Source organism: Xyrauchen texanus, chromosome 46 (genome assembly GCF_025860055.1).
Source record: "Xyrauchen texanus isolate HMW12.3.18 chromosome 46, RBS_HiC_50CHRs, whole genome shotgun sequence".
Taxonomy (NCBI): Eukaryota; Metazoa; Chordata; class Actinopteri; order Cypriniformes; family Catostomidae; genus Xyrauchen; species Xyrauchen texanus.
In genome coordinates, this window is record NC_068321.1 from 25,196,279 (window position 1) to 25,209,341 (window position 13,063).

The 13,063-nt window shown below is 37.6% G+C and overlaps 1 protein-coding gene across 1 annotated transcript; it reads left to right on the top strand.

The window, feature by feature from the left end:
• The first annotated feature begins 9,613 nt into the window (after nt 1-9,613).
• LOC127638155 (vesicle transport protein GOT1B-like) lies at nt 9,614-12,949 on the top strand. The gene is made up of 5 exons (XM_052119554.1): nt 9,614-9,739; nt 10,938-11,029; nt 11,135-11,313; nt 12,234-12,315; nt 12,434-12,949. The coding sequence occupies exons 1-5, from the start codon at nt 9,715-9,717 to the stop codon at nt 12,470-12,472; spliced, it is 417 nt and encodes a 138-aa protein (XP_051975514.1). The 5' UTR covers nt 9,614-9,714; the 3' UTR covers nt 12,473-12,949.
• Nucleotides 12,950-13,063: the final 114 nt, after the last annotated feature.

Genomic DNA, 13,063 nt, shown 5'->3' on the forward strand with positions numbered 1-13,063 from the left:
TCTTTAAAAGTGATATGATAGGTGTGGGTAAGAAACAGATCAGTATTTAAGTCCTTTTTTTATATATATATAAATTCTCCTCCCTGCCCAGGAGGTGACATCCTTCAAACAGTCACAGTGTAAGTTGGAAAAAGTATGTGAACCCCTAGGCTAATGATGTAAACAAAAGCTAATTAGAGTCAGGAGTTGGCAAACTTGGCATAAATTAATGAAAAGAGATTGGAGGTGTGGGTTAGAGCTACTTTAACTTATAAAAAGTACTCAAACATTTTGCTATTTACAAGAAGCATCTGCTGACGTGGACCATGCTTAGCAAAAAAAAGAGATCTCAGAAGACCTACGATCTAGTATATGGCATAAAAAAGGCACTGCATACCAACATGAAATTACTAAACCAGTTGCTTAATCCATGGGTTCACTTACTTTTTCCACAGCACTGTGAATGTTTAATGGGATGTGTTCAATAAAGACATGAAAGATTATAATTGTTTGTGTGTTGTTAACTTAAGCACATAGTGTTTGTCTATACTTGTGACTTAGATGAAGATCAGATCACATTTAATGAGCAATTACTGCAGAAAACCAGCTGATTCCAAAGGGGTCACATACTTATTCTTGCCACTGTACATGCCCAGATCGGACATCTAATGCCAGTTTCATGGTGCAGGTAAAATCCAGGTCATATAGTAACCTGCAATTCAAGGCTTTACCTCTCTTAAAGTGACGGCACTTCAAACAACCAACCAGCTATTCAATATGCTGCGGTGACCTTTCATAAAACACTTCGCTATCATAAAATATGAGCCTCTCTGATCTTTATACATGAACTTCAATTTAGAATCACTTCTTAATAAACACCGTTAACAACAAGTGTTTTGTAAATGTCACTTTTATCAGATAACACAACTTTGATTGGTTGTCATACTCCTTAAAGGGATAGTTCAGCCAAAAATGACAATTCTGACATCATTCACCCACCCTAGTGTTGTTTCAAACCCATATCTCTTCCATTATTCAGTGGAACACAAATGAGATGTTATGCAGAATATTGAGTCACCATTAACTTTCATTATATGGAAAAACATGCAATATAAAAGTGAAAAGTGACTGAGAATAGTGACTTAAATGACCGGCTGAATCTAGGGTATATGAAAACTGTGGGCTATAACGCATAGTGAACAGGGTCTGTACGATTTAAATGTGTTTATTTATCATTTCAACCATTCACTGAAAAATTTAAAGCATTATCCTTGTGAACACAACATCGTTCGTTCAGTTATTACAGTTGTCTAATCGTTAGTTCAGTTTTTACAGTTGTCGAATCGTCAGTTCAGTTTTTATAGTTGTCGAATTGTCAGTTCAGTTCTTACAGTTGCCGAATCGTTAGTTCAGTTCTTACAGTTGCCGAATCGTTAGTTCAGTTTTTACAGTTGCCGAATCGTTCGTTCGGTTTTTTACAGTTGTCGAATCGTCAGTTCGGTTTTTACAGTTGCCGAATCGTCAGTTCAGTTTTTACAGTTGCCGAATCGTTCGTTCGGTATTTTACAGTTGTCGAATCATCAGTTCGGTTTTTACAGTTGTCGAATCGTTAGTTCAGTTCTTACAGTTGCCGAATCGTCAGTTCAGTTTTTACAGTTGTCGAATCGTCAGTTCAGTTCTTACAGTTGCCGAATCGTTAGTTCAGTTCTTACAGTTGCCGAATCGTTAGTTCAGTTTTTACAGTTGCCGAATCGTTCGTTCGTTTTTTTACAGTTGTCGAATCGTCAGTTCAGTTCTTACAGTTGCCGAATCGTTAGTTCAGTTCTTACAGTTGCCGAATCGTTAGTTCAGTTCTTACAGTTGCCGAATCGTTAGTTCAGTTTTTACAGTTGTCGAATCGTCAGTTCAGTTCTTACAGTTGCCGAATCGTTAGTTCAGTTCTTACAGTTGCCGAATCGTTAGTTCAGTTTTTACAGTTGCCGAATCGTTAGTTCAGTTTTTATAGTTGTCGAATCGTCAGTTCAGTTCTTACAGTTGTCGAATCGTCAGTTCGGTTTTTACAGTTGCCGAATCGTCAGTTCAGTTCTTACAGTTGCCGAATCGTTCGTTCGGTTTTTACAGTTGCTGAATCGTTCGTTCGGTTTTTTACAGTTGTCGAATCGTTAGTTCGGTTTTTACAGTTGCTGAATCGTTAGTTCGGTTTTTACAGTTGTCGAATCGTTAGTTCGGTTCTTACAGTTGTCGAATCGTTAGTTCAGTTCTTACAGTTGCCGAATCGTTAGTTCAGTTCTTACAGTTGTCGAATCGTTCGTTCGGTTCTTACAGTTGTCGAATCGTTCGTTCGGTTTTTTACAGTTGTCGAATCATTAGTTCAGTTTTTACAGTTGTCGAATCGTTAGTTCTGAATATGAACCATATTCCGCACCCGTAAGTGTTTGTTGTGGTGGTTTGAGGAAAGGAGGTATAAAAGGCTCCTCATCTGAAGGAAGACAAAGAGCTTGGGGTTCCTCAATGAAAGATGGAGGCGTTTCGGCTATGGAAGGCGTTTCAATGGACAACAGCACAGCTGAGGTGGATGGAGAGTGGAACCACAGACTCCTGTAAAAGAGATCGAACAGGGGCCAGTATGGAAACTGGGTAAGGTGAGGCCATTGGCCTGACAGACATTGATTCAGGTACCACTAAACCCACTCAAAGCAATATTTAACCCATATAAAAGCACCAATGAAAATAATTACATTTATCGATGTAAATCAATCAAATGATCAGTTGGAATGTATATTTTTGAAAACTCAAAGGATTACTTTGCTAAATCAATTTAATGTCTATTAATTCATTAATATATTAATTATATACATTTTAAGGGCATGATATAACAAGCAATACAAATAAAAAAAAAAACACTGTAATGTTGCCTAAACAATGGCTAGTAGCACTACTTGAACATACAATTTGCCCTCCTTTCCTTCTGGTTAAAGTCAGTCATCTCAGTCACCAGTCTGTTTTCCATTGACAGCATGGCCAATGCATTCAGCCTCTCCTGGGACATGTTGTTTTTAGAAAAGTTTTAATTCTATTCCAGGTTGAGAAGCACCTCTCAGCTTCTGCTGTGGTCATGGGTGTGGTGATGAGGATCTTTATGAGAGTGACATAACAGCTGGAGTAGGTCCACAGCACCACAACAGGCTCTGAACCCTTCCTTGCTCTAGATGAGAGTAAGATCTGTCTTCAGCTTACTTCCAGTGAGCACCTCCAGGCCTTCAAGGTGTTGCTCAGTGCATCTTCAGGAAACGCCATCTTGTACTGTTCAAACCTGTCCCCTTGAAGCAGGGTGGCACTAATAAGGTATTTTGTGAAGGAGAACCATGTGTCCCTTGTGTGTCCCAGTATGGTATCGCAGACCTACAGAGCAAAGGATAAAATCATACAAATTATGTAGTGACGACAAAATGTCAATTTCACCTACAACATTTGCATTACCATCCAACAAGTATTCTATCTAAATATGGAACAACTAAAGTAATTTTTCTGCCACTGTTACCGTTTATGATGTCATAAAGAGAGTAGGAAGAAATGTCCATAATTAGCCAACTCTACATTTACGCATTTGGCAGACGCTTTTATCCAAAGCGACTTACAGTGCACTTATAACAGGGACAATCCCCCCGGAGCAACCTGGAGTTAAGTGCCTTGCTCAAGGACACAATGGTGGTGGCTGTGCGTATCAAACCTACAATCTTCTGATTACCAGTTCTGATTACCAGTTAAGTGCTTTATGCCACTACGCCACCACCACCAACTCTGAGGGCATTTACAGAGCCTTTGCTGCCATCTTCAGGACAAAATGTGGGACAAGCTTATACACGTTTTAGAAAATATTTGTATTCCCCATCTTCACACCTATAAAGTGTAGTGCAACCAGAACAATAAAAAATACCTGGCTGAATAACAGATGAAGCTAACAATGCAACATCAAAAAGATTGTGGGAAAAAACAAATTAGGTTGTTATTTCTGATGAAAATCCTCCAGTTAAACAACATTGTCCTATTTGACCTTCTATGGGCATTGGTACATTTCTTCTCAAGTGTTTGTCTTTGATGATTTTAAAATATTACTGCTTAAATCTTGTAGCAAAGAATAGACAGTTCAAGACATATATCAATTACATTCCTCCCGTTGATCATACATGCATGGCATAGTAAACAACTCTCTATCTGATGCTAAATATAAATGTCGCAGCACATCTTCCTGAAATAAAAATACTATACTCCAGTGTAACATGGACTGTGATTGATTTCTACAACTAAAATGCACCTGCAATCCTTTCATGGACCTCTGGACTGAGTGACCGACCATCTTTCACTGCTTTGGTCAACCGTGGAATGGAGAGAATTTCAGAACAGCGGATGAGGTCCTCTCTGTGCTCAAACACAGTGTTGATGGCACGGCTGTGAACGGTCCATCTGACGTAGCTGGATGTTGGTAGAGCGGGTCGGCTGCTAATCGAAGGGTTGGCGGTGCGATTCCCAGCCCACACGATTCCACATGTTGAAGTGTCCTTGGGCAAGACACTGAACCCCAAGTTTCTCCCAATGGGAGGCTAGCGCCTTGCACGGCAGCTCTGCCACCATTGGTGTGTGAATGGGTGATTGGGACACAGTGTAAAGCCCTTTGGTAACTGCTAAGGTTAAAAAAAGTGCTATATAAGACCATTTTCCACAGGTGCGCTTGATTTTCTGGAGAAAAAAAGCTGGCAAATCCACCAAGGGCAGGAAAAATAATCTCACTTTGGTTATGTGTTGCTTTATCAGATTGCGCTGATGTGCACAGTGGATGTAGTGGGCATTTGGGTACACATCTTGTATCTTCCTGCGGTGGCACCCCTCATCAGCACATGCACAAGCACAAGTTGGCACTGTGTGGCAATATCCATTGTCTCATCTGCCTGGATGTAAAAGGTGGAGGGTGGATTTCAGGCACAGTAGGAGAAGTTATAGGTTCAACAGATGTACTAGTTGGGTCCACAAGTAGACTGGCATCTATTGATTCATTAGACACTTGCAAGGGTACATTTATGAGTTCAGCAGGCAAGTGAACAGGCTGGGGTGAGGTTGCAGATGCAGGTTGACCAAGTGGAGATAAAACTGCATTCTCATCACCTGGTGGAGGAGTCAAAAGACCCTCGGGTTGAGCAGGTAATGGAGCAGACTCTACAGGTGGAAGTGGTGCAGGTGAATCCTCAGTCACAGGTACGAGGGGCACTAATTGTATTATCGGCTCTGAGACAGGTGGAGGGACCAAAGCACTGGCGTATGAGGGTGGATGGGGCATTACGGGCACGTGGCGATCACCTGGGTGGAACAGTTCAACCTGAGGTGCATAATTTCTCTGGATCACAGAAAAGTGACCGTTGAAATATCATCAAACATGTTTGTTATGTATATTACTGGAAATTGAGCCACGTGGCACTACAATGGCTAAATGATGGTATCAGATGGTAAAACCACAGTACTCTGACATATACCGTGGCACTGAATGAATACTGAACCATATTCATATAGCATGGTATTAACATGGTAATGCAAGGTATTCAAAGAACACCATGGTATATTCTAAATAAAACATGTCAAATACAATATGGTCATTGACCAACATAATATGGCCGTCCCATCACTTACAATAAAGTACCATCACAGCAGTAAATCTATAGGTAATCGGAAGGTTTTGAAAAGGTGTGTATGTGTAATGTGTAAGTTTACCATCTTGGCTTTCTATGCAACAGTTCAACAAGCATGACCTGTAGTCTATATTTAACCTAGTATGTGCTCTATAGGACATTTTGACCTACACAAAAACTCTACCACAGCCAATGCATGTCTTACCATATACATGAGACTGATGTTTACATTGATGATTTAATTAATGTTACATAATAAAGTTACAATAAAACTCTTATATGAACTTTATTGGTGTAGTAAACTTTCCCGAATGGCCTTCACGACAGTAACCCCCTCCTCATCGTCCGAGTCAAAGGCAACGTGGCACGAGCTGCCATTTCCCCCCATAACTGCTGGGTTTACAGGTATTTCTGCAGTTTAATGTTATAGTTATTACACATAAAACATTTCCTGTAAGAATGGAAACATCCAGTTCAACCAGAAGCCAAAAAGCCCGTAAATTATTATCATAAACACAGACAAGTCGACTAGTCGATTATAGAAATTGGTAGTTTTGCACATCCCAATAATAATCAGCGAAATGAAAATTTGGTGCATAACGTGGGACTTTTAACTATAAACAAGCCCGAAACACATCAGAGACTTTTATTTTGAAATGGAGTCTTGGCTCAATCCGTAATAATGCTCAATGTAAGTATTTACCGAAAACTTAGCATATATACGTACCTTTTCATAGCCTATATTTTCACCAGACGAAGAGTTTTGTATGTATATATTTCACCAGATGAGATTCATTTATAAGGAATTAAAAAAAAGAACATAAAATATCAGCAACTATCGGCATAGATTCTTTCCAATAACGATAGTTCCAAAAAGAAACTATCGGCACTGATTAATCGGTAAAACCGATATATCGCTCTACCTCCATTCTCCCGGTTACATCTAAGGTTGCTGAGAAATGGGTAGCAAAGCTACTGACTAAACATCTAAATAAAGGCTACACCCCTTTGCATCCTATGCAATTTGGGTTCCATACCCACCATTCCACAGAATCAGCAAACTGTGTCTTTGTAGAAAAAGTCAAATGTTTACTGAATAAGAGTGCCTGTGCCTGTGTTGGCGCTGTCTTTTTACCGTCGACCACCGGGTTCTTTAATCTAAATTAACACACTTTAATTTATCTGAAGAAGCTATTCTTTGGATGAAATCATATCTTTACAATAAAAAGCTATGTTTGTGTGTGTGTGTGTGTCGACACCAAATCTCTTATCTTGACTGTCCTGTAGGGGGGTCCCACAAGGCTCTATTCTTGGACCAATTTTATTTACACTTTATATTAATGAGCAACCTAATGCATGTCAAAATGTCACTATTCAAATGTATGCAGATGATGCAGTAACTTATACATGTGCAAATGACATGGAAGAAGCATCCTTATTTCTCACATCTGCAATGACCCATGTGCATGACTGGCTTACTAAATCACGTCTATTATTGAATGCAAAAAAAATGGTGTGTATGATGTTCACAAAACAACCAGTAGAAGTGCCACATTCTAATGTGTTCCTGATAGGGGAGGAGCTTGATATTGTTAATGAGCTCAAGTATCTTGTAAATCGCATTGGACTCTACATTAACCCTTGTGCGACCTACGGGATGTTCTCGTGTTTTTCATTTTTGTGTTTTCAATCATTTTGGCTGTGTTAATGCTAACGGCATAAGTTTTGCCAAAGGTGTGTATTTTTGGGGGAATTTTGATACTTTAAACTCAGTTCTTATAATACATCTATAATACACTGTGTACACAAAATAGTTATGCTCAGGACCTTCAGGACAAAAATGTCCCCATTGAAATCCATTTAAAAGGCAATATTTGATTCCAGTACCATTAAAGCATAAAATCAATGCTTTCACAGAGCCCTGGCTTCAAAATGTAATTTTTTTTTAATATTTTCCACCAGATGGCGCCATTTTTATCATGTTTAGCCTATGGAGCAAATACAAGCTTTTCCCCAATTTTCTGTTTGATGTATTATAGAGCACTGCAGGACAATTGAATAAATGATGCAGCTAAAATTGTGAGGGTGTGTTGGTATGGATGTCAGAGTGTGTTTTTTATGTGTGTATTTAGAAGTGTATGTGTGTGTGTGTGTGTAAAAAAAACAACTGTGGCATTATGTAAACAAACAAGCATTTAAAGGGTTAAAATCATGAAAATTTATGATTATTTGGTAGTTATGATCAGGACTGAAGTTGCTAAAACAATTAACTATATATAATATTATTATGGCAGTTTTTTAGCATGGACATTTTTGCCCTCCAAGCTCCCCTGAGTAACATATTTAATTTGACGCACAAGGGTTAACCTTTAAAAGTAATGTGGAAAAAAGTGTCAAACACCGTAAAATTTCATTTACAACATTTTTAAGCACATTAGGCTATTTTTGTATGTTGTCACTTATGTATTTGTATATTATCATTTGTAATGTCTCTGTTTTTGTTACCTGCCTAGGGACTATGGATGGAAGCATGTTTACATCTTGTTATGCTGATGTTCATTAACGTGCATATTCACTATTAAACCTGTATTTACCTGGTCACAAAAGCCAAAACAAACTGTTAAAGGAAAAACACATACAAAGGCATGTGAATTCTACAAATGAAATGAATGCACATATAACCTGATGGGAATTTGTGGCTTTTTACGTCCAAATTTTGTCTAAAAAATGAATCCCTCCAATGCAATTAAGGCAAACTGGGCGAATGTGACAATATTTCCACATCCAGGAAATTCCCAGTAAAATGAGCAATTCAGAGAAAGGTATACAGCTGAGACTTGACAACATACGCAAAGTTTAAATGCATTAAATACACCATTATGAGACACGCAACTCACCGCACCAAAAGCTCCAAAAACACAACATTGCTACAGAAACCAAGCACCAAAGAGATCAGAGATAGTTTTAAAAGGGTTAAAAGAAGTAGACGCAATTCTTGTTTCTGCTTATCAATTATCCATATGTTGGCATTGTGAATAAATGTGTAAATGTTCCTGCAGCTCTACTAGTAAGACTTCTCAACATATACGTCAACCGGCTTACAGACACGCCTTTCTGCTTCCGCAGCTGCGCATTCTGGTGTTTGTAGTTTTTTGTCTCTTGATTAGAATGGAACTTCATTCAACTAAAACTACGTTTCCCAGCAATACGAAAAACGGCAACTAGGTTCATTCAAATTTTTATTTCTAGTCAAGACAAGGCGAAATATTAATCCAAATGTAATGTAGTGTAATTAAATAAAATAAAATAAAACAAGGAACAAGCGCCAGAGTGCAAAAAATAAATAATAATTATAATAGAAAGAGTAAAAGGGTGCCACTAATGTAACAGTGTCACCTTTACGTACAATTTTACCTTTAAATTTGTACAAAACATTACAATATTGTTTGACATAATTTATAAAAGTGATTTGTTTATTTTTGGTTTGGAGCCAGACGGTTCATTCAAACTTCAAACCATCAAACTTCCCACGTGTTTGCGTGTGAGTTGTGGGATTGTGAGCGAAAAACAGTAATAAAATAGCTTTTGAAAGACAATCAAGTAAAGATTATTTATTTTTTATTTATTGTTTTTTAAGAAATAAAGAACAGACCGAATTACAAAATAAAGGAACATACACTATCCAATTATACTAGTAAATATCTATATATAAATATAAAGAAAAATAAAAGCAAATAATTGATGATAATAATAATTCAAACAAATCTAATAATAATATAAAAGGAAAGACAAATATAATAGTAAGCGTTTTTACAAAATTTTATTTCAAATGCAGATATTATTTTCAGTTACTGGCTGGTTCCATTGACAAATGCCATAAAATGTATTTTTTTTTTATTAGTCGACTGATATTTGTGTAAATTTGCTAACAAAATAAGGATCCTGAACGCACGCTGCGTGATTTGAGACGTTTAAAGCGTCTCTACGTATTTCCGGTTTCGTGGCGAAATACACAGAGAACATTTTCAAGAGAATCAGCTGTAAAACAGTGGAAAACATGATTTCATTAACGGATTCACAGAGTAAGTACATATCAGATCATCTGTGCTGAATGATAATGACGTTAGTTTGGATAGAAATACTGAAAATGACGCTTCTATGGCGGAAATGTTCTGAAAGTGTTGAACGGGAATGAATGGGGATGTGAGGCGGGGCCTTTAAGAGTAAAATCAAATCACTTTAATATAAATATTAAATATGTAATCTGTCTATCATCTGTCTGTCTGTCTGTCTGTCTGTCTGTCTGTCTGCTCTCTATCTATCTATCTATCTATCTATCTATCTATCTATCTATCTATCTATCTATCTATCTATAATCTGTCTTTCTGTCTTGATGTATGTATGTCTTTTTCTATCTTTCTGTCATCTGCCTGTCTTTCTGTCATTTGTCTGTCTATCTGCCATCTGTCTTTCTGTATGTATGTCTCTCTGTCTCTAACTATCTTTCTGTCATCTGCCTGTCTGTCATCTATCTATCTATCTGTCTGTCTGTCATCTATCTGTCTGTCAGTCTGTCATTTATCTTTCTGTCTGTCATTCATCTGTCTATCTGTCTGTCTGTCATTCATCTGTCTATCTATCTGTCTATCTGTCTGTCTGTCATTCATCTATCTATCTGTCTATCTATCCATCTATCTGTCTGTCTGTCTGTCTGTCATTCATCTATCTGTCTATCTATCCATCTGTCTGTCTGTCTGTCATTCATCTATCTGTATCTATCCATCTGTCTGTCTGTCTGTCATTCATCTATCTATCTGTCTATCTATCTATCTGTCTGTCTGTCATTCATCTGTCTGTCTGTCTGTCTGTCTGTCATTCATCTGTCTATCTGTCTGTCTGTCTGTCATTCATCTGTCTATCTATCTGTCTGTCTGTCATTCATCTGTCTCTCTATCTCTCTGTCTGTCTGTCTGTCTGTCATGCATCTATTTATCTGTCTGTCTGAATGAATGACAGACAGACAGACAGACAATCTGTCTGTGTGGTATTATTTGAAGTACCTTTGACATCTATGTAAATATTGTGTTATGTAAATATGTTTGTCACGTAGTATCATGATATTTATTACCACAGTTCAGTTATTTTAATATGTACTATAGTATTAAATGATTACCATATTTATATACCATGATATTTACATTTAAAATGTAAAGTATACCATGGTATTAACATGGCACCATGTCTTAAAATTGCACTAATCAACTTTCCTCTTGTGTTTAGAGATCGGGATGGGGTTGACGGGGTTCGGTGTGTTTTTCCTCTTTTTTGGAATGATGTTGTTCTTCGATAAAGTGCTCTTGGCTATTGGAAATGTAAGTATGAACATAGAAAGAAAGTTTGTACTTGTTTGAATAGAGAAATGTGATTCTCTTCTCTTGCTTTGTTCCAACGATGTGAATGTGTTTGTGTGTTTGTAGATCTTGTTTGTTGCGGGTCTCTCTTTTGTTATTGGACTGGAACGTACGTTTAGGTTCTTCTTCCAGCGGCATAAAATTAAAGCTACTGGTTTCTTTCTGGGGGGTATTTTCGTGGTGCTCATTGGCTGGCCGATCATAGGTGTTGTTCTGGAAATCTATGGATTTTTCCTTCTATTCAGGTGAGTTTTGGAGGAAATTTACAACGGTCTGTCAGTGATGTGCATCGAGGAAATGTTGCATTTTATTAACAAACAACTGCACAATCTAAAGTTACTGATTAGGAGAATATCACAAAATGGAAAGACAAAAGGAGAATATATATATATATATATTTTTTTTTTTATGATGATAAAAATGATAAACTTTTTTTTTTCTTCTCCAGAGTAATACCAGTAATATTAACCAAATTACTTTATTATTATTATTATTATTATTATTATTGTAGGATTTTATGCTTTTTGAATCTTTTTTTTACAAAGATGGACTGCTTTGTTGCTAATTTATAGATTATATTTGACACATTTCAGAAAAATGCTTTGTTATAGTCTCACCACTTAATTTGTGTGTGTGTGAGTGTGTGTGTGTGTGAGAGAGAGAGAGAGAGAGAGAGAGAGAGAGAGAGAGAGAGAGAGAGAGAGTGTGAGAGAGAGAGAGAGAGAGTGTGAGAGAGAGTGAGAGAGAGAGAGAGAGAGAGAGAGTGTGTGTGAGAGCGCGTGTGAGAGCGCGTGTGAGAGTTTTACACTCTGGATATTTTATAGTCACTCCTTCTTTTAATGTGTTTTTTTTTCTACGTTGTGGCTGATTTATAGATTTTATTTCACAAATCCCCTCACTTTTCTATGTCCGCTTAGACCTATGACATCAAGTCCATTTTTTGTGTTCATATCGCTTGTACCTGTCAGATAAAGGAAACCGATTCTGGTCAAAAATGACCTAAAGTAATAGGAGGGCTGAAGAAAAGAATATTTCTAATTTAGATTTTGGCGTAAAAGATGACTCCTGAGAGATTTCCCCTTAACCAACTCTGTTTTGTGCAATCTCCTAAACCGGTCAAAAGGTTGATATTTTATTTTAATTGGCCATATTCCTCCATTTCCAGGGGCTTTTTTCCAGTGGCGGTGGGCTTCATTAGACGGGTTCCCATTCTTGGATCTTTACTCAATCTTCCTGGTATCAGTGGGGTAAGCCTGACATAACTTCCCAAATTTCTTTTCATTTATTTTTCCACTGACTTGAAGTTTACAGTTTGAACAAACATTGGCCATTGTGACTCCAATGAAATGTCTCTTTCTCTTTCAGTTAGTGGATAAAGTCGGCGAGAGCAACTCAATGGTATAACGGTCACAGGATTTGTTTTTAGTTTCCATGAGTGGCTCATATTTATATTTTTCAAAATTTGTGCTTCTGGCTTGGCGTCTTGTCGGTCAACACTCTTTGAATGTCTGAGATGAGATTTTTTATACTGTACATGTGGAGAAGTGTTTCTGGGGCTCATTTCCACACCAAGTCCAGCGCTGTTATTGTTGCTGCATCACACGTCGGCCTCCAGGGGGCGATAGGGACCAGTGCACCTCAAAACAACGGCGAGTGGGACGAGCGAGTGAAGTTTTACACCAGTACTCTATTTTTCGAGAAAATGAATTTGGTTCTGAATGAAGGTGTTACTGCATTTTTGTATTGCGCTTTTATGTGCCAATAATATTGTTCTTTTTTAAATTGTCAATATTCGGAGGCTAATTTGGACTTTTTCAACTTGAGCTCCACCTAGAGGAGTGGAGACTGTTTCATCTCTTCTTACTCAAAGAGGAAAATCAGCAACTCTCGTGAAATGCTGTTGTTGTTATAAATGGCTGACTTGTTTAAGTATTTGTAAATACTTTAAATGTGACACTAATGTACATTTTTACAGACAAAGATCCTGTTTAATAA

Excerpts from the sequence above, each read along its gene's own strand:
- LOC127638155 (XM_052119554.1), top strand. The coding sequence starts at position 9,715 with ATGATTTCATTAACGGATTCACAGA. Across the intron at positions 11,030-11,134 it reads TGCTCTTGGCTATTGGAAAT|ATCTTGTTTGTTGCGGGTCT; the intron begins GTAAGTATGAAC and ends GTGTGTTTGTAG. Across the intron at positions 11,314-12,233 it reads GGATTTTTCCTTCTATTCAG|GGGCTTTTTTCCAGTGGCGG; the intron begins GTGAGTTTTGGA and ends CTCCATTTCCAG.